At 38.1% G+C, this 26,046-nt stretch overlaps 1 protein-coding gene across 1 annotated transcript in view; it reads left to right on the forward strand.

Moving 5' to 3' along the window:
* PDE10A (phosphodiesterase 10A) overlaps positions 1 to 26,046 on the forward strand; it is a 768,738-nt gene that overhangs the window by 630,482 nt on the left and 112,210 nt on the right. Inside the window, exons 13-16 of the mRNA XM_053710922.1 lie at positions 4,727 to 4,913; positions 9,511 to 9,653; positions 10,956 to 11,039; positions 12,102 to 12,252. Coding sequence (XP_053566897.1) covers positions 4,727 to 4,913; positions 9,511 to 9,653; positions 10,956 to 11,039; positions 12,102 to 12,252 — 565 coding nt within the window. The remainder of the gene's footprint in view (positions 1 to 4,726; positions 4,914 to 9,510; positions 9,654 to 10,955; positions 11,040 to 12,101; positions 12,253 to 26,046) is intronic.

The raw sequence follows: 26,046 nt of genomic DNA on the forward strand, positions 1-26,046 counted from the left end.
TGCCTTTACAACTATATAGGTTCATTATGGGTTATCTAATCACCTGGGAGACAAGTTGTAATCTAATGCTTCTATGATAAGACATGTAGAAGTAAAACTAAGGTTCAGGGGACATTCAAAGGATGCATTTTCTGATGTTTACCAGGTAAACTGCGTCGGGGGAGGGTGTATAGTTAGAGACAAGCTAGTAGAGGGACAGGAGTGACCATATAAATGTTCATGTAATTATTAGAGGTGACTCTAATCATTATTTTTTTAGTAGGGATACTGGGTTCTTAACTCAATATTTTGGTCCCAGATTTATAGGGGATAGGTAGGCGATTTGTTTAGGTGTCATACTGACAAACTCATAGCTTATGATATATAGGGAAAAAGTTATTTAGATCAACTATAGCAAGTTCTCTGTATAGTATGCTGAACTATAAATATTATCTCTTTAGTGTCAAGCATTATGCTTATGGTATAGGAGCCTAGAGAAAAGGGATTAGTTAGGAAGCCATGTCATGTGGAGGCTTAGAATAGTTGGAGAGTAATATTAAGATGCGTTTGCAGCCTAATGCTGGGTTCGTAGGTATACTTGGGATTGGAGTTGTCAATTCTCTATATAGGCAATGTTGGGGTTATATTAGTAGTCAGCATATAAGAATAGTATCTAAGGTAGGGGGAAGGCCTCATCACTATAATTATTCCTCGTTAGAGTGTGAAATATAGACTGCTCCATCTCAGCCGCTGACAGTGCAGCCACCGTGTAATACTCTTATTGCCCTATAAGGTGGAGGTAGCAAAGAGTGTAGGGAGGATATCGCTATATGCTCTCTCTATCGTGCCTAGGGTGTATTTGAAGATGGGCTAACTTTGTCCCTGAGATGGCCATATGAATTACAATGCATTTACTCCCAGTAGCTTTTAAACAAAACAACTTGGTGAAATGAGTACTAAGTAACTATCACACATACTGCAGTACATATTCCAGCTCTGCCAGACACAATATAAACACATAAAAAGCTTTTTGCATAATATCATACAAACAGGTGTGTTATGTAAGGTTACACGTAAATATCAGAAACATTATAATAAGGGATTCCTAATGAGCTCAGGATATCAATGGTGGCTAATTCAGTATAACTGGAGCATTAAATTCAGCCTAGACAATCTTCCTATAACAGTAAAAACATACAATACATTTACTAGATACATTATGAACTTTCATGTTATATAAAACTGAATATATTGATATAGTTAGTATCTAGAGGGATATTGATAGCATAAAATACTGTGGCATAAACATTTCTAATCTGCAGGAATCGGATCTATGTCAGCTAGTAAAGTACATAGCTGCAGATAATTTTCTTTGAATAGGGAATTTATCCTACCCCCAACTGTTTGTACAGTCCAGACAACAGTCTTAAGACATTCATAGTGGATTTGTTTCACATCTAAAAGAGATATCTAACTGATCTCCAAAGCTTTATCTGCAGTACAAAGCGTGCCCAGCGCTCTTCCCAGGAACAGGCTAGTCCCTTCGGTAGGATCACTCTCTAGGCCCTTATCGTCTGCTGCTCCAAATATGCATATCTCCGGCATTGTCTCGTCACTTCCCAGTTTCCAAGCTGCGGTCGGCATAGGTAAATACTCATACCCAGTAGTCACTACTCCGGCGGATGACTGTAAGGCCGTGATGGCTCTTCGTGGCCTATGCTCAGCACCGGTTACTTGTTCCACCTCAGGAGCTCCATCCAGCTATAGCAAGACATATGAGTGTGGCTCCCATTGGTTCTTTATCTCATATTCTCCGGTATTATAGGCAGGTTCCGTCTCCAGGCTCATTTGTTTCTCATTAGAGTGGTGTTAAGGGGAGGTATGGCTTAGTATTATGTGGAAAAGCTCTCTCGTCATGTTCTTGAACACTACGTCCACAGTGTTGTAAAGCTCTTCCATGGTGGTAAGTGTAGAGGCCGTGGAATACTTTGTAGTAATAAGAGGAAAAGTGGAGAAAATCGCAGCTCTTCTGAGTTATCCCAATAATCTTAGTAGGCAGTATATGGAGGAGCTTGAGCTATTATGACTATGATGTGCCACAAGGGCAGGAAGATGGCTTCTTCAAAATGGCTTCTGCACCAAATGTCCCGCTATCAAAGTACACAACTCGGCTGTCTCAATATCTTCTGGGCTCTGGCTGCACAACCAGTTAGGTCTAGTCCCCCTAAACCGCTGTCTCACTTTTGGAGTATTATTCGTTCAACCGAGTGGTCATTTAGGTATATAAAGGTAGAATTTATGTGGAGCTGTAGTAAGGTGCGACCACTCGGTTGCAGAGCTAGCTCCCCCTACCCCGACAGAGTGTGTAATTTAAAAAAAAAAAAACCTTTTAAAATTACTCCTGTTTTCACATTTGCTTCATTTCCTTAGTATTTTATTTTGAAGAGTAAACCTGGGTGGGCTCATAGTAGCTCCAGAGTGTGCATGGGTCTTTAGCACTCTATAACAGCAGTCTCTCCAATATTGTTTATAACGCTATACATTGTTGCAAATGTGGCTACCATAGTGTGATTAAGACATGTGCATGCTTCTGAGCCTATCTACTCTTCAACAAAGGGCACCAAGAGATACAAAGTTGATATTACAAGTAAATTGGAATGATAACTTAAAAAAAAAAAAAAAAAAAAAAAAATGATGCATGCCCGGTTTAATTCCTGAAAATGTAACTTAGACTATAACACAAGCCCTCACTTCTGTACCCTTAAACACCTACCTTACCTCACAAACCTGCCCCTGGCTCATACCCTCACTTCACACTCTTCCTTTTCTCCTTCACATACCTAAATTTCTCACTAATCCTCATTTCATCACAATTGTCACCCAGTCTTGCTTCTCACAAATCCAAACTTTCCCACCTTCATTAAGACATTAATTCCTCCCTCCTCCTTGTATGATCCCTTCTTTTCCACCTTACACACTCTTGTGCACTCTAACACTGCTTGAGGAAGCAATAACATTGTATTGCGAAACATATTCAGAATTGCTTTTTGTTAAACAAGTTTTACATAATTTTAATAAAATAACCCTGAAGTGTTTCTGCAAGGGTTTTGCACAGTATTCCTGATGAGTGTTTAGTTCACACTTAATACTGGTAGTCAATGGCAAGTAAGTGGCTGTGACCATAAGGATTCAAAGGACTAGCTGGGAAGCCCCAAATTCTCCCAGACTTCCTTATTTACACTTTGGTATAAGTGCAAAATCCTTGTGAGTATCCTTCCACTGGGATGGTTTATAAAGAGGGAACACAAAGTTTTAAGTGATATTTTGCCATTGGAGTGCCTTCTTTTTCTTTTATCATTTAAAGGGACACTAAACCCAGATAGAGCATGCAATTTTAAGCAACTTTCTAATCCTATTATCAATTTTTCTTTGTTCTCTTGCTATCTTTAATTAAAAAGCAGGAATGTGATGCATAGGAGCTGGCCCATTTTTGGTTGAGAACCTGGGTTATGCTTGCTTATTGGTGGGTAAATGTAAGCCTCCAATAAGCAAGCGCTATCCATGGTGCTGAACCTAAAATGGGTTGGCTGCTAAGATTTACATTCCTGCTTTTAAAATAAAGATAGCAAGAGAACAAAGAAAAATTGATCATAAAGTAAATTAGAAAGTTGCTTAAGATTTCATGCCTTATCTCAATCTTAAAAGAAAAAAAATTGAGTTTGGTGACCTTTTAATAATGTAAAGTATCTGCTTGCCTCAAGGCAGAACATACAGTGATCTGAGACACATGGAGGAACTGTTAGCGCTTAAACTTTGTAGTGCTGCTCCATATTCACATTAGACAGTTCTCTTAAAACAGAGCTGTGCTCTGGCTGCACTATGTAATTTTCCATAACACAGTGCATCCAGAGTAAAGTGTTGTTTGAAGTGAGCAGTCAAATATGCAGTAGTGCTGCAAAGCAGCAGCACATTGCTTGTTGACTGGCTCTGAGATTTTTTCAAACCCACCCCCCTAGTCTTTCCCAGTCTGCAAAACTGTTTATTCTGAATGTAAGTTAGTATGAGCATTGCATCTTTTTTATTACTACATTTCTATGTTAGACCAAGAGAAAAGGAAACAGATTTATTCAAGAGACATTTTAAAAATGTCTTTTTTTTGTATGCAGCTAATTTGCAAAGCAATTATATTATAAAAATTAAAAATTGCTTTGTTCTTTAGTTAACCAACACATTGCAATTGAACTGGTGCCTTAGAGAAACTGTCTAATTTAAAATTGAATTTTATTTAAAAATGACCTGCAGAAAAATGTTCACTAAAAAAATCTCATTGCAGAAAGTGAATAAAAGGTCTGCCTCTGGGCCTGCTTGTACGAGACAGGGACCCCAATGTGTTACCAGTCGGAAGCAATATGAACTTTACATAAGGGCCTTGAGATAGCAGCAAATCATCCAAGGGAAGGTGCTTTAGTCTTGAATTTTCGAGGTATCACACCATTGTGTCCCATCTTGTGTTTTTATTACTTCTTTGACTATTTACAGTTCATACAGTTTCCAATCTCTCTTTGCTTGGAGAAAAGTGAAATTGTTTAGTTAGAGGTAACTACCAAAATTCTAAATGTCACTTTGTAAAAGAGATTTATTTGTATGTGTTTAGACAACTTACATTTACTTGCTAACTTTAATAATTGAATGTTTTATATAAATATGGCCATATATCCGTAATTGTCATTTCTCTTTGTATTTTCAGGGATGTTGATGTTTATACAGGTTATACAACAAGAAACATTCTGTGCATGCCTATCGTGAGCAGAGGTAGCGTCATAGGTGTTGTACAGATGGTGAACAAACTTAGTGGAAGTGCCTTCTCTAAAACAGATGAGAACAACTTCAAAATGTTTGCTGTTTTCTGTGCTTTAGCCTTACACTGTGCAAACGTAAGTTTCCTTATGATAAGTGATAGTATAAATGCGTTTTGAGCTGTGTTCAAATATTACAGCAGTGTGTGTTTATGTATATATGTATGTGTATATATATATATATATATATATATATATATATATATATATATATAGAGATTGAAAGAGAGAGAGAGAGATTCAGAGAGAGAGAGATTCAGATACACAGGAGGGCACTCACTGGTCTTTTTATCAATAAAAGTTCCTTTATTCACATGAAACAAATCATTAAAAGGTTCATGTTTCGGCTGGTACAGTCAGCCTTTTTCAAGACAATCTACAATAAATATAAAATCCATTAGTCTAAAGTGCTATAAACAATATGGAGACTCTAGTGATGGAGGGATGGAGACTCTAGTGGCCAGGAAGGTGCCAGTAATTCCACCAACAGTAGAGTTTCTTTGGGTACAGACTAGATCACATTAAAAAAAGGAGGGAGGAAAAGACATAGAAACCACATCAGACGGGGGGCTACCAAAACAAAATCCAAAACATAACAACTGAGTATGTAGTCATAAATCTTATTAGTCAGGAACTTACTGAGCAGGAAACTACATTACTCAACAAAGGATTGAACTATGTGCCGACTCCTAAAATTGATGACTTTGAAAGCCAAATTGATATGACCAGGTTTCAGGGCCAATTAAAACTTAAAGATCTGTTTCAAAAATCAAATAAGAATAAAGTTCTAAGTCATCCTAAATTTAACCCCAAATCAAGGTTTGAACCATCTAACACTCATCCTTCCATAAAGACCTACACTTCATTATGTGCAGTTGAGTTTAATAAAAAGTATCAATCACTTGTTCATCAACATGATAATATGGGTGCACAAGAGTGACAGCTATCGTATTGAATCAATTGAAAGATTCACACACAAAATCTTTTACCCAAAAATTTGGCTAATAACATTGGATAAAATATTATTAATGGCCCTTCAAAGTGGGTACTTTGATGAGACTATACATAGATTTCTGACCACTGACCATCCTAGATATCCTTTTATTAACGGTATTCCTAAAATTCACAAAGACTACAGGGATGCCCCATTGTATCCGCCATTGGGTCACTCTATCAAAGTGTGGCTCAATATGTTGATTATTTTTTACAGTCAAGAAAACAAACTTTTCTCTTGGACTCTATAAAACTTATCAAATTATTGAGAGATAAATTGTTTACTAAAAATGTCATACTGGTCACATTAGATGTGGCCAGTCTTTATACTATTATTCCCCAAAATCTGGGTCTCCCAGCAGTAAAAACTAAATTGTCCTCTGACCCACATTATACTGGGCCTCCCATTGAGTTTATTATTGAATTATTGGATATATGCTTAACACACAATTACTTTCTATTTGAGAATACATACTATTTACAACTTTTGGGTACTGCCATGGTTTTACAGATGGCCCCTGCTTATGCAAATCTATTCATGTTATGAGGACTGTTTTGTCTTCAAGGACAATAACCCAAATATTCTCTTATATCGTCGATATATTGACAATATGGGGTGGCAGTGAGTCTGAACTTTTACTATGGTATAAACAGCTAAATAATAATTTATCCAATGTACAATTTAAAATGGAACATGATTGTGAGCAGATCAAATTTTTGGATCTTTGCATCTATAAGAAGGATGTTGGTAGAGAGTGCAGGTTAAACACTAAACTTTTTTCCAAGCCAACAGACAGGAACACATTGCTAAAATTTCAAAGTTTCCATCCCCCACAGTTAAAGTTTTGTATTTTGAAATCCCAACTATTGAGAGTAATCAGAAACACAGAGGCCTCTGATAGACCATTATTTAATCTTATGAGAGACACATTTTTGGCAAGGGGGTATAAATTGAAAGACATTATAAAAACGTGGAGTAAGATTGAACATTTAGACCAGGGAACTGTCATTAATCGCAGCAGAACTAGGAAACCAGAATCCAATCCTCTAAATTTCATTACTACATACACGCCAGCTAGCAATCTGGTCAAAAATACAGATAGACAGGGTTCCAACTCTTAAAAAGGAGGGTAATAGGAAGGAGGAGCTCATAAAGAGGGAGGTGCGGTGGATACACTATATGCCCAAAAGGTCTTAATACCCAGTTAGACTTATCTCTGTTTTATTAAAAATTATATAAATACTGGAAGAGCATATTTTCATGTGTCCAGTCAAGTCCCTAGGGACCGGTCTGCTACCGGCCGTCACTTTAAACTAACCACTCATGATGATGGATGTTTTACAACTTGGTATGATTATATATGTATTCCATCCTATCTCCGGATTTAGTTCATTTGAGTTATGGGTCATAAATTCTTCTGTACACGGCTTGTGCGTAACATAATGATGCTTATTGTTTTTTGTATATATTAATATTTGTTGCAGCCTTTATTATCGTCCTGTTACCACATGGTAATTATATATCCAGGTCTCTCTCAACACGATCAGTAAAAAACATATACAGTATAGTCTGCTGCATAACAGGCAACAATCGCAAAGTGCTTTGTCTAGTGGGATTGGTTGTTCATCTAACACACCCCTGTGATGTCCCTCCAATTAATGAGCTAGCTGCGTAATGGTGTAAGCCCTACAGCAGGTATTTCAAAACACGTTTGTTAGTGCACACATATACTTTGACCCTAAATGGCGGCCTGAGAAACTGTAATTGTAACATGTCAACGTAGATATTGTTTAAGTGTAATGATAATAACAGAGTCTGTGTATTGTCAAGCTCCAATGTAAATGTGAGCTTAGAACGGTTCTGTGCTAATGCGGACAGGTCTCATTCTAGATGTCGCAGTGCCCGCAGATTGAAGATAAATTGTGTAACTCTGTTACACCTCTGTTATAAATATATTCATTTATGCATTCCAATCTCAAATTGCAATAGTTGTGGCAGATTAGGAAAATCATGTTAAGCTATGTTTATGCATTGTTAGGGTGAACAAAGCACCTTTAAACAATACATTCAAATATGCATATATTGTATTCTGTTGAATAATATGGTAAAGATGTTCCTATACGTATTTTTAATGTTGTAATTAGAGTTAAGCAATACATTTCATGTTATATGTTAATGGATATTGGTGGGTGAGCACTTTTTGTTTTGCTAATTTTGATTGAAAATCGATTTTCTAAAATCTAATGTGCATATTGTTTATAGCACTTCAGATTAATGGATTTTATATTTAATTGTAGATTGTCTTGAAAAAGGCTGACTGTACCAGCCTGAACGTCAACCTTTTTATGATTTGTTTCATGTGAATAAAGGAACTTTTATTGATGAAAAGACCAGTGAGTGCCCTCCTGTGTATCTGAATATATGTGTGAAAATTGAGGAGTCACCTGGGCAAAATTGTAAACATATAGGAGTGAGTGCATATATATATATACTGTGTGTGTATATATATATATATATATATATATATATATATATATATATATATATATCCCAGAAAGGGATGCACTCACCATGATTTTGTATCACCGTCATCTTTTAATAAATGTAACGTTTTGGTGGTTTCACCCCCTTCTTTAGACAACAAGAAATGTGACATGTACTGTATATGTGTGGATATATATCTATATATATACAATTATTAATTTGATGGGTAGAATTGGAGTAAACGCCAACATTTTTGTTTTATTATTGAAAAAAATGTAAACTTCATTTCAAATAATTAGATCTTTTTTAATTAATTTTTTTTCTCTTTATCTCTGTTTTAGTTAGGGAATCAATAGTGTGTTATCCCTGTCTTTATGGCATCCATATTAATTTCATGTAATGTGGAAAGTCTGACTTACTTAAAACAAGAAAGATCTTAGACAGGATTACCTCCTATCAATGGAGTCAATCACAATCTTTTAGAAAAATGTATCAAATTATATATCTACAAAAATCCCCATAGACTTTAATGGTGCTTTTTGGTTTGTAATAAGTACATACTTTTTCTAATGGATTCTGATAGATCCCAGTGTATTTGTTGGACTGTATATGGCAACATGGATACAGCTTATATTGTATTAATTTCATGTGTTCAGTTTTGTAAACCATTAAAAAAACGGCACTAGATACACTGCACTAAATACATAGTTTTAAGAATTAATTTTCTATATTTTGTGATCAAATTAAATTACCTTTGAAAAATGTAAGGCATAAACATATAAGGCTCCCTTCTCCAACAACAATAAAGATTAAAGTGACATGGAATACAAAATTCATAGGTGTACCAAAAAAATTAACTTTTTTTAAGTGTATAAAGGAACACGCTAACAAGAATCACATTTATAAGCAGATAAATGGAACAATATTGAAACTGTGTCTGACCAGTTGTTTTAGTAAAATTATCTGACCTAGAGCAGAGGTAAGCAACCTTGGCACCCCAGATGTTTTGGAACTACATTTCCCATGATGCTCAGACTGCCTAAAAAGTGTCTCAGCATAATGTGAAATGTATTTCCAAAACATTTGGGATGCCAAGATTGCTGACCCCAGACCTTGAGTATGTGTTGCTCATAATTTATATGTTGAGCTATCGTTTGATCAAAAGTTTGACGACTTTTCATATCTGTTTTTCCCTAGATGTACCACCGAATACGCCATTCAGAGTGTATTTACCGAGTAACTTTGGAAAAATTGTCATATCATAGTATTTGCACTTCAGATGAGTGGCAGAACCTCATGAACTGCACCCTCCAGGAATCTTTGTGTAAAGAAATAGCACTGTAAGTCTTATAAATATTAATATATTTATTAGTTTCATAGTTGTGATGTTACACAAGGTACTTGGGTATTATAGTGCATCTTCTTGGAGCAGGTAAAAACATGCTTAAAGGAATAGTCTAGTCAAATTTAAACTTTCATGGTTCAGATAGAGCGTGCAATTTAAGCAAGTTTCTAATTTACTCCTATTAATTTCTCTTTGTTCTCTTGCTATCTTTATTTAAATGTAAGCATAGGAGCCGGCCCATTTTTGGTTAAGCACCTGGGTAGTGCTTGCTTATTGGTGGCTACATGTAGACACCAATCAGAAAGTACTACCCAGGTTCTGAACCAAAAATGGGCCGGCTCCTATGCTTATATTCCTGCGTTTTCAAATAAAGATAGCAAGAGAACGAGGAAAAATTTATAATAGGAGTAATATTCAAAGTTGCTTAAAATCGCAAGCTCTATCTGAATCATGAAAGTTTGACTAGACTATTCCTTTAAGTCTCTGGGCATTTCCCTTTCTGTTATAAATACACCTCCTTATTAATGCCAGCTTCAGTATATCAGTATAACTGATAAGGCTGTCTTTATTTGGATCTGGATCTGTGTAATAAAAAGCATGCTAGGGTTTCCCAAGGTTTCTTCCCTCTAGGGCCCCCAACCTGTTTACCCCATCAGATACTGTTTGCCTTATAGAGGCAAGCAAGACATATACCAGTGCTGTTCAGGACTTGTCTTTCCCATTAAGTGGATATTCCAGCCCTGTTCTAGTTACAAACTTGCTGTTCATCACGCTTGTACCTTGTTGTTTGGGGCTCATATGTGAAATGCAAAGTGTCTACATACTGCTTTCTTTTGATAACTTTTACAATTATACCTGTGCTGAGGTCTTACATTTACATTAAAACTTAAAAAAGAAGAACTATTTATTCACCTTGGTAAATACCAGCTCAAATAATGTGAATACGAACACTGATACATAGGTCAAAGTACATCCCAAATTTAACCCAAAAACACACTAGTACACCAAGCATATGCCCAACCAGAAAGCCAGCTAGAGAGTTCAAAATCAAAGGTCCCAAAAGTGCATAAAATACTTAGCTCTCAAATAGTTCTCAATGTTCCACTGATGTGCAGGCTGTTATCCAAATTTGCCAAAGCTTTGGCGCTTTCCATTGCTTGTGTAATATGGGATTCCTCAGAAACAAGATGTATCACAATCTTCATAGGATCAAGTCAGCATTCTTCCCAATAATGAGCTGATAGCAGTGATTGATTATTATCTAAAAGTGTATAATTTCCCTTTGTCTTTTTTTTAGATATCACTTTGATATTACACCATTTGAAGACCTTTGGCCAGCAATTTATGTATATATGATCCATCAATCTTGTGGTAAGAACTGGTAAGTTTTCTTCTGTGGCATCTCATGTCTGGGTCTGTTTTTAGCATAAAACCACCACCTACACAGTCAATTATGGCCTCTCTTGCCTTAAAATGAGAATGCAACAAAAGCTATGCCAAATAGTTACAACAGCAGGCTGTAGGGGTATGCATTGTGTGTAAGTGTGATTTAATGACTGATTTTCAGTTCCTTAGTTTGACTAAATCTCATTCTTCTCACCATTTTTTAATGTATAGGATCTATAGAATTATCTAAGAATTGTTAAGTGGAGCGACTGGATTGTCTGAAATAGTTATGGTGAATCCAACATACCGAAGTAATTCTAACCAATGAGAACTTTTTTTTTCTAATCCATTATACACATTTAAAAAGGCGAACAAACTTGAAAGGGCCTTTGTCAATGGCATCACTAAATTTAAAGAGACGTTCCAGCCGTAATTGGAATCCATACAAGTGCATTTCTATTTTGAATAGAAGCATTTTTTGCAATATACAGGTATTATCAAAAATGCTGCTAGTAAAAGTTATAGCTGTTTCAAGAGTGTATTTAAGTATGCTCTGTACACCAGAATTTTAAACACAGCACTTGCTCATAGAGCCTTAGGTGCTTCTACTGGAGCTCTGAGCAGCTGGGGAACAGAGACTATCTAACTATGCTTCACATGCACGTGCAGTGAAGAATACTAAATAGAATAATTTTTCCAATATATGCTTATTGTACATATGTTTCTATTCAAAGATGTAATTAATTTGTGTGCATTTCAATTTTGACCGCTCTAAGTTGCATGCTTATGCATTCACTTACAAGTATTATTAAACTTGCCTAAATTAGGGCAAGGATCGCCATGTCTATTAATCGAGCCATGTGACAGGATAGGAAATATTCATGCAAATCGACTAATACAGATTATGCATGTCAAGAGTTGTTGTTTTTTTACAGAATTGGTTGATAAGAATCCACCTATATAACTTACTTTATTAAATATGAAGTTTAACCACACTATGAAATGTAGTAGCATTTTCTAACATGTTTTTTTTATTTTTATTAATTTTACCCTTTAGTTTTGAATTAGAAAAGTTGTGCAGGTTCACCATGTCGGTGAAAAAGAACTATCGGCGAGTACCATACCACAACTGGAAGCACGCAGTAACCGTATCTCACTGCATGTATGTCATCCTTCAACATAACCATGATCTATTCACAGACTTGGAGGTAGGCTTAAATGTACTCATTTAATTATGGAATGTTTGGTGTTTTTGCTTGAAGATCGGTATAACAATGATTTTTTTCTTTTAAATTTTAATTAAGTAAGAATATAAGTAATTAAGTAAGAATATAATTTAAATTATAAGTAATTAAATAAGAATATAATTTTAATTAAGTAAGATTATAATGCCCTGATAAATTAGAGAATACATTAATGTTAGTCACATTTAGAGCTATATTTCTTTCATGTAATTAGCAAGAGTCCATGAGCTAGTGACGTATGGGATATACATTCCTACCAGGAGGGGCAAAGTTTCCCAAACCTCAAAATGCCTATAAATACACCCCTCACCACACCCACAAATCAGTTTTACAAACTTTGCCTCCTATGGAGGTGGTGAAGTAAGTTTGTGCTAGATTCTACGTTGATATGCGCTCCGCAGCAGGTTGGAGCCCGGTTTTCCTCTCAGCGTGCAGTGAATGTCAGAGGGATGTGAGGAGAGTATTGCCTATTTGAATTCAATGATCTCCTTCTACGGGGTCTATTTCGTAGGTTCTCTGTTATCAGTCGTAGAGATTCATCTCTTACCTCCCTTTTCAGATCGACGATATACTCTTATTTATATACCATTACCTCTGCTGATTTTCGTTTCAGTACTGGTTTGGCTTTCTACAACATGTAGATGAGTGTCCTGGGGTAAGTAAATCTTATTTCTTCTGTTATGTGTGATCAGTCCACGGGTCATCATTACTTCTGGGATATAACTCCTCCCCAACAGGAAATGCAAGAGGATTCACCCAGCAGAGCTGCATATAGCTCCTCCCCTCTACGTCACTCCCAGTCATTCTCTTGCACCCAACGACTAGATAGGATGTGTGAGAGGACTATGGTGATTATACTTAGTTTTTATAACTTCAATCAAAAGTTTGTTATTTTACAATAGCACCGGAGCGTGTTATTGCCTCTCTGGCAGAGTTTGAAGAAGAATCTACCAGAGTTTTTACTATGATTTTAACCGGAGTAGTTAAGATCATATTGCTGTTTCTCGGCCATCTGAGGGAGGTAAAAGCTTCAGATCAGGGGACAGCGGGCAGATGAATCTGCATTGAGGTATGTAGCAGTTTTTATTTTCTGAATGGAATTGATGAGAAAATCCTGCCATACCGTTATAATGACATGTATGTATACTCTACACTTCAGTATTCTGGGGATGGTACTTCACTGGAATTACTCTGTAAAAAGTACATTAACCTTTTAATAGGTATTTATTATGTTAAACGTTTTTGCTGGAATGTAGAATCGTTTGCATTTTCTGAGGTACTGAGTGAATAAATGTTTGGGCATTATTTTTCCACTTGGCAGTTGCTTGTTTTAATTGTGACAGTTTCGTTTCTCTCTCACTGCTGTGTGTGAGGGGGAGGGGCCGTTTTTGGCGCTCTTTGCTACGCATCAAAAATTTCCAGTCAGTTACTCTTGTATTTCCTGCATGATCCGGTTCATCTCTAACAGAACTCAGGGGTCTTCAAACTTCTTTGGAGGGAGGTAGATTCTCTCAGCAGAGCTGTGAGACTTATATATTGACTGTGATTAAAAACGTTTCAAATTTAATTATTGTTACTTTACTAATGGGAACAAACCTTTGCTAAAAGTTGTGTTGTTTTCAAGGATTGATGCTATAACTGTTTTTCAGTTCATTATTTCAACTGTCATTTAATCGTTTAGTGCTTCTTTGAGGCACAGTACGTTTTTGTTAAATAAGATTGTAACCAAGTTGCAAGTTTATTTGCTAGTGTGTTAAACATGTCTGATTCAGAGGAAGATACCTGTGTCATTTGTTCCAATGCCAAGGTGGAGCCCAATAGAAATTTATGTACTAACTGTATTGATGCTACTTTAAATAAAAGCCAATCTGTACAAATTGAACAAATTTCACCAAACAGCGAGGGGAGAGTTATGCCGACTAACTCGCCTCACGTGTCAGTACCTGCATCTCCCGCCCGGGAGGTGCGTGATATTGTGGCGCCTAGTACATCTGGGCGGCCATTACAGATAACATTACAAGATATGGCTACTGTTATGACTGAAGTTTTGGCTAAATTACCAGAACTAAGAGGCAAGCGTGATCACTCTGGGGTGAGAACAGAGTGCGCTGATAATACTAGAGCCATGTCTGATACTGCGTCACAGCTTGCAGAGCATGAGGACAGAGAGCTTCATTCTGTGGGTGACGGTTCTGATCCAAACAGATTGGATTCAGATATTTCAAATTTTAAATTTAAATTGGAGAACCTCCGTGTATTACTAGGGGAGGTTTTAGCGGCTCTTAATGATTGTAACACTGTTGCAATACCAGAGAAATTGTGTAGGTTGGATAAATACTTTGCGGTACCGGCGAGTACTGACGTTTTTCCTATACCTAAGAGACTAACTGAAATTGTTACTAAGGAGTGGGATAGACCCGGTGTGCCGTTCTCACCCCCTCCAATATTTAGAAAGATGTTTCCAATAGACGCCACCACACGGGACTTATGGCAAACGGTCCCTAAGGTGGAGGGAGCAGTTTCTACTTTAGCTAAGCGTACCACTATCCCGGTGGAGGATAGCTGTGCTTTTTCAGATCCGATGGATAAAAAATTAGAGGGTTACCTTAAGAAAATGTTTGTTCAACAAGGTTTTATATTGCAACCCCTTGCATGCATCGCACCGATTACGGCTGCGGCAGCATTTTGGATTGAGTCTCTGGAAGAGAACCTTAGTTCAGCTACGCTGGACGACATTACGGACAGGCTTAGAGTCCTTAAACTAGCTAATTCATTCATTTCGGAGGCCGTAGTACATTTAACCAAACTTACGGCTAAGAACTCAGGATTCGCCATTCAGGCACGTAGGGCGCTGTGGCTAAAATCCTGGTCAGCTGATGTAACTTCTAAGTCCAAATTACTTAATATACCTTTCAAGGGGCAAACTTTATTTGGGCCCGGTTTGAAAGAAATTATCGCTGACATTACAGGAGGTAAGGGCCACGCCCTGCCTCAAGAAAAAGCCAAAGCTAAGGCTAGACAGTCTAATTTTCGTCCCTTTCGGAATTTCAAAGCAGGAGCAGCACCAACTTCCACTGCACCAAAACAGGAAGGAGCTGTTGCTCGTTACAGACAAGGCTGGAAACCTAACCAGTCCTGGAACAAGGGCAAGCAGGCCAGGAAACCTGCTGCTGCCCCTAAGACAGCATGAATCGAGGGCCCCCGATCCAGGACCGGATCTAGTGGGGGGCAGACTCTCTCTCTTCGCCCAGGCTTGGGCAAGAGATGTTCAGGATCCCTGGGCGCTAGAGATCATATCTCAGGGATACCTTTTAGACTTCAAATTCTCTCCCCCAAGAGGGAGATTTCATCTGTCAAGGTTGTCAACAAACCAAATAAAGAAAGAAGCGTTTCTACGCTGTGTACAAGATCTGTTATTAATGGGAGTGATCCATCCGGTTCCGCGGTCGGAACAAGGACAAGGGTTTTACTCAAACCTGTTTGTGGTTCCCAAAAAAGAGGGAACTTTCAGGCCAATCTTGGATTTAAAGATCCTAAACAAATTCCTAAGAGTTCCATCGTTCAAAATGGAAACTATTCGGACAATCTTACCCATGATCCAAAAGGGTCAGTACATGACCACAGTGGATTTAAAGGATGCTTACCTTCACATACCGATTCACAAAGATCATTACCGGTATCTAAGGTTTGCCTTCTTAGACAGGCATTACCAGTTTGTAGCTCTTCCATTCGGATTGGCTACGGCTCCAAGAATCTTCACAAAGGTTCTGGGTGCCCTTCTGGCGGTACTAAGACCGCGAGGAATTTCGGTAGCTCCGTACCTAGACGACATTCTGATACAAGCTTCAAGCTTTCAAACTGCCAAGTCTCATACAGAGTTAGTTCTGGCATTTCTAAGGTCGCATGGATGGAAAGTGAACGAAAAGAAGAGTTCTCTCTTTCCTCTCACAAGAGTTCCATTCTTGGGGACTCTTATAGATTCTGTAGAAATGAAGATTTATCTGACAGAAGACAGATTAACAAAGCTTCTAAATGCATGCCGTGTCCTTCATTCCATTCAACTCCCGTCAGTAGCTCAATGCATGGAGGTGATCGGCTTAATGGTAGCAGCAATGGACATAGTACCCTTTGCACGTCTACATCTCAGACCGCTGCAATTGTGCATGCTGAGTCAGTGGAATGGGGATTACTCAGACTTGTCCCCTACTCTGAATCTGGATCAAGAGACCAGAAACTCTCTTCTATGGTGGCTTTCTCGGCCACATCTGTCCAGGGGGATGCCATTCAGCAGGCCGGACTGGACAATTGTAACAACAGACGCCAGCCTACTAGGCTGGGGCGCTGTCTGGAATTCTCTGAAGGCTCAGGGACAATGGAATCAGGAGGAAAGTCTCCTGCCAATAAACATTCTGGAATTGAGAGCAGTTCTCAATGCCCTTCTGGCTTGGCCCCAGTTAAAAACTCGGGGGTTCATCAGGTTTCAGTCGGACAACATCACGACTGTAGCTTACATCAACCATCAAGGAGGGACAAGAAGCTCCCTAGCAATGATGGAAGTATCAAAGATAATTCGCTGGGCAGAGTCTCACTCTTGCCACCTGTCAGCAATCCACATCCCGGGAGTGGAGAACTGGGAGGCGGATTTCTTGAGTCGCCAGACTTTTCATCCGGGGGAGTGGGAACTTCATCCGGAGGTCTTTGCCCAAATACTTCGACGTTGGGGCAAACCAGAGATAGATCTCATGGCGTCTCGCCAGAACGCCAAACTTTCTCGCTACGGGTCCAGATCCAGGGATCCGGGAGCGGTTCTGATAGATGCTTTGACAGCACCTTGGAACTTCGGGATGGCTTATGTGTTTCCACCCTTCCCACTGCTTCCTCGATTGATTGCCAAAATCAAACAGGAGAGAGCATCAGTGATTCTAATAGCGCCTGCATGGCCACGCAGGACTTGGTATGCAGATCTAGTGGACATGTCATCCTGTCCGCCTTGGTCTCTACCTCTAAGACAGGACCTTCTGATACAGGGTCCATTCAAACATCAAAATCTAACTTCTCTGAAGCTGACTGCTTGGAAATTGAACGCTTGATTTTATCAAAACGTGGTTTTTCGGAGTCGGTTATTGATACCCTGATACAGGCTAGGAAGCCTGTTACCAGAAGAATTTACCATAAGATATGGCGTAAATACCTATACTGGTGCGAATCCAAAGGTTACTCCTGGAGTAAGGTTAGGATTCCTAGGATATTGTCCTTTCTACAAGAAGGTTTAGAAAAGGGTTTATCGGCTAGTTCATTAAAGGGACAGATCTCAGCTCTGTCCATCTTGTTGCACAGGCGTCTGTCAGAAAATCCAGACGTCCAGGCCTTTTGTCAGGCTTTAGCTAGAATCAAGCCTGTGTTTAAAACTGTTGCTCCGCCATGGAGTTTAAACCTTGTTCTTAACGTTCTACAAGGAGTTCCGTTTGAACCCCTTCATTCCATTGATATAAAGTTGTTATCTTGGAAAGTGTTATTTTTAATGGCTATTTCTTCGGCTCGGAGAGTCTCTGAGTTATCAGCTTTACATTGTGATTCTCCTTATTTGATTTTTCATTCAGATAAGGTAGTTCTGCGTACTAAACCTGGGTTCTTACCTAAGGTAGTCACTAACAGGAACATCAATCAAGAGATTGTTGTTCCTTCTTTATGCCCAAATCCTTCTTCAAAGAAGGAACGTCTTCTACACAATCTGGATGTAGTTCGTGCCCTCAAGTTCTACTTGCAGGCAACTAAGGATTTTCGACAAACGTCTTCCCTGTTTGTCGTGTACTCTGGTCAGAGGAGAGGTCATAAGGCTTAGGCTACCTCTCTCTCCTTCTGGCTTCGTAGCATAATTCGTTTAGCCTATGAGACTGCTGGACAGCAGCCTCCTGAAAGAATTACAGCCCATTCTACTAGAGCTGTGGCTTCCACTTGGGCCTTTAAGAATGAGGCCTCTGTTGAACAGATTTGCAAGGCTGCAACTTGGTCTTCACTTCATACTTTTTCCAAATTTTACAAATTTGACACTTTTGCTTCTTCGGAGGCTATTTTTGGGAGAAAGGTTCTTCAGGCAGTGGTTCCTTCTGTATAATGAGCCTGCCTATCCCTCCCGTCATCCGTGTACTTTTGCTTTGGTATTGGTATCCCAGAAGTAATGATGACCCGTGGACTGATCACACATAACAGAAGAAAACATAATTTATGCTTACCTGATAAATTCCTTTCTTCTGTTGTGTGATCAGTCCACGGCCCGCCCTGTTTTTTTAAGGCAGGTAAATATCTTTTAAATTATACTCCAGTCACCACTTCACCCTTGGTTTCTCCTTTCTCGTTGATTCTTGGTCGAATGACTGGGAGTGACGTAGAGGGGAGGAGCTATATGCAGCTCTGCTGGGTGAATCCTCTTGCATTTCCTGTTGGGGAGGAGTTATATCCCAGAAGTAATGATGACCCGTGGACTGATCACACAACAGAAGAAAGGAATTTATCAGGTAAGCATAAATTATGTTTTTCTATGACACTCTAAGCTATGGTTGGGCACTTTGTTTATAAAGTTCTAAATATATGTATTCAAACATTTATTTGCCTTGACTCAGGATGTTCAACATTCCTTATTTCAGACAGTCAGTTTCATATTTGGGATAATGCATATATAATTTTTTTTTCTTACCTTAAAATTTGACTTTTTCCCTGTGGGCTGTTAGGCTCGCGGGGGCTGAAAATGCTTAATTTTATTGCGTCATTCTTGGCGCTGACTTTTTTGGCGCAAATTTTTTTTTCTGTTTCCGGCGTCATACGTGTCGCTGGAAGTTGCGTCATTTTTGACGTTCTTTTGCGCCAAAAGTGTCGGCGTTCCGGATGTGGCGTCATTTTTGGCGCCAAAAGCATTTAGGCGCCAAATAATGTGGGCGTCATTTTTGGCGCTAAAAAAAAATATGGGCGTCACTGTTGTCTCCTCATTATTTAAGTCTCATTATTTATTGCTTCTGGTTGCTAGAAGCTTGTTCACTGGCATTTTTTACCATTCCTGAAACTGTCATTTAAGGAATTTGATCAATTTTGCTTTATATGTTGTTTTTTCTATTACATATTGCAAGATGTCCCACGTTGAAACTGAGTCAGAAGATACTTCTGGAAAATCGCTGCCTGGTGCTGGAGCTACCAAAGCTAAGTGTATCTGCTGTAAACTTATGGTATCTGTTCCTCCAGCTGTTGTTTGTACTGTTTGTCATGACAAACTTGTTAATGCAGATAATATTTCCTTTAGTACTGTTACATTACCTGTTGCTGTTCCGTCAACATCTAATACTCAGAGTGTTCCTGGTAACATAAGAGATTTTGTTTCTAAATCCATTAAGAAGGCTATGTCTGTTATTCCTCCTTCTAGTAAACGTAAAAAGTCTTTTAAAACTTCTCATTTTTCAGATGAATTTTTAAATGAACATCATCATTCTGATTCTGATAATGGTTCTTCTGGTTCAGAGGATTCTGTCTCAGAGGTTGATGCTGATAAATCTTCATATTTATTTAAAATGGAATTTATTCGTTCTTTACTTAAAGAAGTCCTAATTGCATTAGAAATTGAGGATTCCGGTCCTCTTGATACTAAATCTAAACGTTTAGATAAGGTTTTTAAATCTCCTGTAGTTATTCCAGAAGTTTTTCCTGTCCCTGGTGCTATTTCTGAAGTAATTTCCAGGGAATGGAATAATTTGGGTAATTAATTTACTCCTTCTAAACATTTTAAGCAATTATATCCTGTGCCATCTGACAGATTAGAGTTTTGGGACAAAATCCCTAAGGTTGATGGGGCTGTCTCTACTCTTGCTAAGCGTACTACTATTCCTACGGCAGATGGTACTTCCTTTAAGGATCCTTTAGATAGGAAAATTGAATCCTTTCTAAGAAAAGCTTACTTGTGTTCAGGTAATCTTCTTAGACCTGCTATATCTTTAGCGAATGTTGCTGCAGCTTCAACTTTTTGGTTAGAAGCTTTAGCGCAACAAGTAACAGATCATAATTCTCATAGCATAATTATTCTTCTTCAACATGCTAATAATTTTATTTGTGATGCCATCTTTGATATCATTAGAGTTGATGTCAGGTATATGTCTCTAGCTATTTTAGCTAGAAGAGCTTTATGGCTTAAAACTTGGAATGCTGATATGTCTTCTAAGTCTTTTCTGCTTTCCCTTTCTTTCCAGGGTAATACATTGTTTGGTTCTCAGTTGTTTGGTTCTCAACTGTTACTGGAGGGAAAGGAACTTTTTTACCACAGGATAAAAAATCTAAAGGTAAATTTAGGTCTAATAATCGTTTTCGTTCCTTTCGTCACAACAAGGAACAAAAACCTGATCCTTCATCCTCAGGAGCGGTATCAGTTTGGAAACCATCTCCAGTCTGGAATAAATCCAAGCCTTTTAGAAAATCAAAGCCAGCTCCTAAATCAACATGAAGGTGCGGCCCTCATTCCAGCTCAGCTGGTAGGGGGCAGATTAAGTTTTTTCAAAGAAATTTGGATCAATTCCGTTCACAATCTTTGGATTCAGAACATTGTTTCAGAAGGGTACAGAATTGGCTTCAAGATAAGGCCTCCTGCAAAGAGATTTTTTCTTTCCCGTGTCCCAGTAAACCCAGCGAAGGCTCAAGCATTTCTGAAATGTGTTTCAGATCTAGAGTTGGCTGGAGTAATTATGCCAGTTCCAGTTCTGGAACAGGGACTGGGGTTTTATTCAAATCTCTTCATTGTACCAAAGAAGGAGAATTCCTTCAGACCAGTTCTGGATCTAAAAATTTTGAATCGTTATGTAAGGATACCAACATTCAAAATGGTAACTATAAGGACTATTCTGCCTTTTGTTCAGCAAGGGCATTATATGTCTACAATAGATTTACAGGATGCATATCTGCATATTCCGATTCATCCAGATCACTATCAGTTTCTGAGATTCTCTTTCCTAGACAAGCATTACCAGTTTGTGGCTCTGCCGTTTGGCCTAGCTACAGCTCCAAGAATTTTTACAAAGGTTCTCGGTGCCCTTCTGTCTGTAATCAGAGAACAGGGTATTGTGGTATTTCCTTATTTGGACGATATCTTGGTACTTGCTCAGTCTTCACATTTAGCAGAATCTCATACGAATCGACTTGTGTTGTTTCTTCAACATCATGGTTGGAGGATCAATTTACCAAAAAGTTCATTGATTCCTCAGACACAGGTAACCTTTTTAGGTTTCCAGATAGATTCAGTGTCCATGACTCTATCTTTGACAGACAAGAGACGTCTAAAATTGATATCAGCTTGTCGAAACCTTCAGTCACAATCATTCCCTTCGGTAGCCTTATGCATGGAAATTCTAGGTCTTATGACTGCTGCATCGGACGCAATCCCCTTTGCTCGTTTTCACATGCGGCCTCTTCAGCTCTGTATGCTGAACCAGTGGTGCAGGGATTACACAAAGATATCTCAATTAATATCTTTAAAACCGGTTGTACGACACTCTCTGACGTGGTGGACAGATCACCATCGTTTAGTTCAGGGGGCTTCTTTTGTTCTTCCGACCTGGACTGTAATTTCAACAGATGAAAGTCTTACAGGTTGGGGAGCTGTGTGGGGGTCTCTGACAGCACAAGGGGTTTGGGAATCTCAGGAGGTGAGATTACCGATCAATATTTTGGAACTCCGTGCAATTTTCAGAGCTCTTCAGTCTTGGCCTCTTCTAAAGAGAGAATCGTTCATTTGTTTTCAGACAGACAATGTCACAACTGTGGCATACATCAATCATCAAGGAGGGACTCACAGTCCTCTGGCTATGAAAGAAGTATCTCGAATTCTGGTATGGGCGGAATCCAGCTCCTGTCTAGTTTCTGCGGTTCATATCCCAGGTATAGACAATTGGGAAGCGGATTATCTCAGTCGCCAAACGTTACATCCGGGCGAATGGTCTCTTCACCCAGAGGTATTTCTTCAGATTGTTCAAATGTGGGGACTTCCAGAAATAGATTTGATGGCCTCTCATCTAAACAAGAAACTTCCCAGGTATCTGTCCAGATCCAGGGATCCTCAAGCGGTAGCAGTGGATGCATTGTCACTTCCTTGGAAGTATCATCCTGCCTATATCTTTCCACCTCTAGTTCTTCTTCCAAGAGTAATCTCCAAGATTCTGAAGGAATGCTCGTTTGTTCTGCTGGTAGCTCCAGCATGGCCTCACAGGTTTTGGTATGCGGATCTTGTCCGGATGGCCTCTTGCCAACCGTGGTCTCTTCCGTTAAGGCCAGAACTTCTGTCGCAAGGTCCTTGTTTCCATCAGGATCTCAAATCCTTAAATTTAAAGGTATGGAGATTGAACGCTTGATTCTTAGTCAAAGAGGTTTCTCTGACTCTGTGATTAATACTATGTTACAGGCTCGTAAATCTGTATCTAGGGAGATATATTATAGAGTCTGGAAGACTTATATTTCTTGGTGTCTTTCTCATCATTTTTCCTGGCATTCTTTTAGAATTCCGAGAATTTTACAGTTTCTTCAGGATGGTTTGGATAAAGGTTTGTCTGCAAGTTCCTTGAAAGGACAAATCTCTGCTCTTTCTGTTCCTTTTCACAGAAAGATTGCTAATCTTCCTGATATTCATTGTTTTGTACAAGCTTTGGTTCGTGTAAAACCTGTCATTAAGTCAATTTCTCCTCCTTGGAGTTTGAATTTGGTTCTGAGGGCTCTTCAAGCTCCTCCGTTTGAACCTATGCATTCATTGGACATTAAATTACTTTCTTGGAAAGTTTTGTTCCTTTTGGCCATCTATTCTGCCAGAAGAGTATCTGAATTATCTGCTCTTTCTTGTGAGTCTCCTTTTCTGATTTTTCACCAGGATAAGGCGGTGTTGCGAACTTCTTTTAAATTTTTACATAAGGTTGTGAATTCCAACAACATTAGTAGAGAAATTGTGGTTCCTTCATTATGTCCTAATCCTAAGAATTCTAAGGAGAAATCATTGCATTCTTTGGATGTAGTTAGAGCTTTGAAATATTATGTTGAAGCTACTAAGAATTTCCGAAAGACTTCTAGTCTATTTGTTATCTTTTCCGGTTCTAGGAAAGGTCAGAAGGCCTCTGCCATTTCTTTGGCATCTTGGTTGAAATCTTTAATTCATCATGCTTATGTCGAATCGGGTAAAACTCCGCCTCAAAGGATTACAGCTCATTCTACTAGGTCAGTTTCTACTTCCTGGGCGTTTAGGAATGAAGCTTCGGTTGATCACATTTGCAAAGCAGCAACTTGGTCTTCTTTGCATACTTTTACTAAATTCTACCATTTTGATGTGTTTTCTTTTTCTGAAGCTGTCTTTGGTAGAAAAGTACTTCAGGCAGCTGTTTCAGTTTGAATCTTCTGCTTATATTTTCAGTTTTTTTCTTTATAAGATTTAAACTTTATTTTTGGGTATGGATTTTTTTCAGCGGAATTGGCTGTCTTTATTTTATCCCTCCCTCTCTAGTGACTCTTGCGTGGAAGATCCACATCTTGGGTAGTCATTATCCCATACATCACTAGCTCATGGACTCTTGCTAATTACATGAAAGAAAACATAATTTATGTAAGAACTTACCTGATAAATTCATTTCTTTCATATTATCAAGAGTCCATGAGGCCCACCTTTTTTTGTGGTGGTTATGATTTTTTTGTATAAAGCACAATTATTCCAATTCCTTATATTTATGCTTCGCACTTTTTTCTTATCACCCCACTTCTTGGCTATTCGTTAAACTGATTTGTGGGTGTGGTGAGGGGTGTATTTATAGGCATTTTGAGGTTTGGGAAACTTTGCCCCTCCTGGTAGGAATGTATATCCCATACGTCACTAGCTCATGGACTCTTGCTAATATGAAAGAAATGAATTTATCAGGTTCTTACATAAATTATGTTATTTAGATGCCCTCAACATGTAGTTATCATATCTTCCTTACATTGACGGTAAACTCTCCCCCTTTATAAAAACAGATCCAGGATTTTAGTGATATTATAGATGGAGTTTAATTCATCAGTTGTAATGAACATGTGCTATAACTTACTTTTTAATGTAGATAAGAAATTCAAATACCCCGTGCTCTGCCATCCTCTTCAAAAGTCAGTTTTTCTGTGATCTAAAGGTTTGAAATGTTCTCCCATCACTGCTTTCCCCTTAAGACACTTTTGCTGTAGCTAGAGCGCTGATTGGACAACAAAACAAACCGTTCGCTCACAGAACAATTGACTTTTGAAGTAGGTGGCAGAGCGCGGGGTATTAGAATTTTATATCTATGTTAAAAAATAAGTTATATCGCATCTGCATTACAACTGATAAATTAAACTACATCTAAAATATTGCTAATTATCAAGATGTGTTTTTATAAAGGGGGGAGTTTACCATCACTTTAAATGTGTATGCCTGCTTAGTAACAAATAAAGCAGTAAACAACATATTAGGCAATGACCCTTCATTAAACAAAGACCAACTTGAATTTCTATTAGGAGGTATTGAATTGATTTTGGATTCCAATTTCTTTTGGTTTGATGGAAAACACTATTTACAGGTCAGTGGTACTGCTATGGGCACCAGGTTTGCACCCAGAATATTAGAAGTTTTGCTTCAACACAAAATAGAAATAAAAATGATGAAATCAATCAAATAATCACGTCAGTCCAAAAACGTAATTTATCTCTTAGAATTTTCTTGCCATCTACAATACGTAGGAAGAACAACAGGAAACCTAGGAACCAGGTTTAGGGAACATGTGAACAACATCAGAAAAGGATTTGATAAACATTCAGTATCTCACCATTTTAGAAAAAAGCATAACAACAATCCGAATGACATTATTAGATTTTTAGGCATCAAAATAGTTTTTCCACATTGGAGAGGAGGTAATCATTTAAAAATGTTAGGACAAACTGAAATGTGTTGGATTTTTTAATTAAATGCTTTCATTCCCAATGGTCTCAACAAGGACATTGCCATTTTATATTTAAAAATAAATATATTTTTTAATATATTTTTCATATAATTTATATATGTTTTTTATATATTTTATCATTTTTATATAAACTTTTTCTATATATTTTGATAATAGTTTATAATAGTTTTCTTTTTTAGAAATTATAAGATTGAAGCTCCAAGTCCTATATTCCGATCTATAATTCTTTTGAAAACTACAAATGATCATTAGTGTAGTGGATATAAAGTCAGATTAATATCTTTTAATGATTCTTCATAAGTAGGTTAAATTCCCTTTTCTCTCTTAAGGTGTATCCAGTCCACGGATCATCCATTACTTGTGGGATATTCTCCTTCCCAACAGGAAGTTGCAAGAGGATCACCCACAGCAGAGCTGCTATATAGCTCCTCCCCTAACTGCCATATCCAGTCATTCGACCAAAACAAGCCGAGAAAGGAGAAACCATAGGGTGCAGTGGTGACTGTAGTTTAAATTAAAATTTAGACCTGCCTTAAAAGGACAGGGCAGGCCATGGACTGGATACACCACAAGAGAAATAAATTTATCAGGTAAGCATAAATTGTGTTTTCTCTTGTAAGGTGTATCCAGTCCACGGATCATCCATTACTTGTGGGATACCAATACCAAAGCTAAAGTACACGGATGAAGGTAGGGACAAGGCAGGAACTTAAACTGAAGGAACCACTGCCTGTAGAACCTTTCTCCCAAAAATAGCCTCCGAAGAAGCAAAAGTATCAAATTTTGAAAAGGT

This window comes from Bombina bombina, chromosome 4 (genome assembly GCF_027579735.1).
Source record: "Bombina bombina isolate aBomBom1 chromosome 4, aBomBom1.pri, whole genome shotgun sequence".
NCBI classification, from domain to species: Eukaryota; Metazoa; Chordata; class Amphibia; order Anura; family Bombinatoridae; genus Bombina; species Bombina bombina.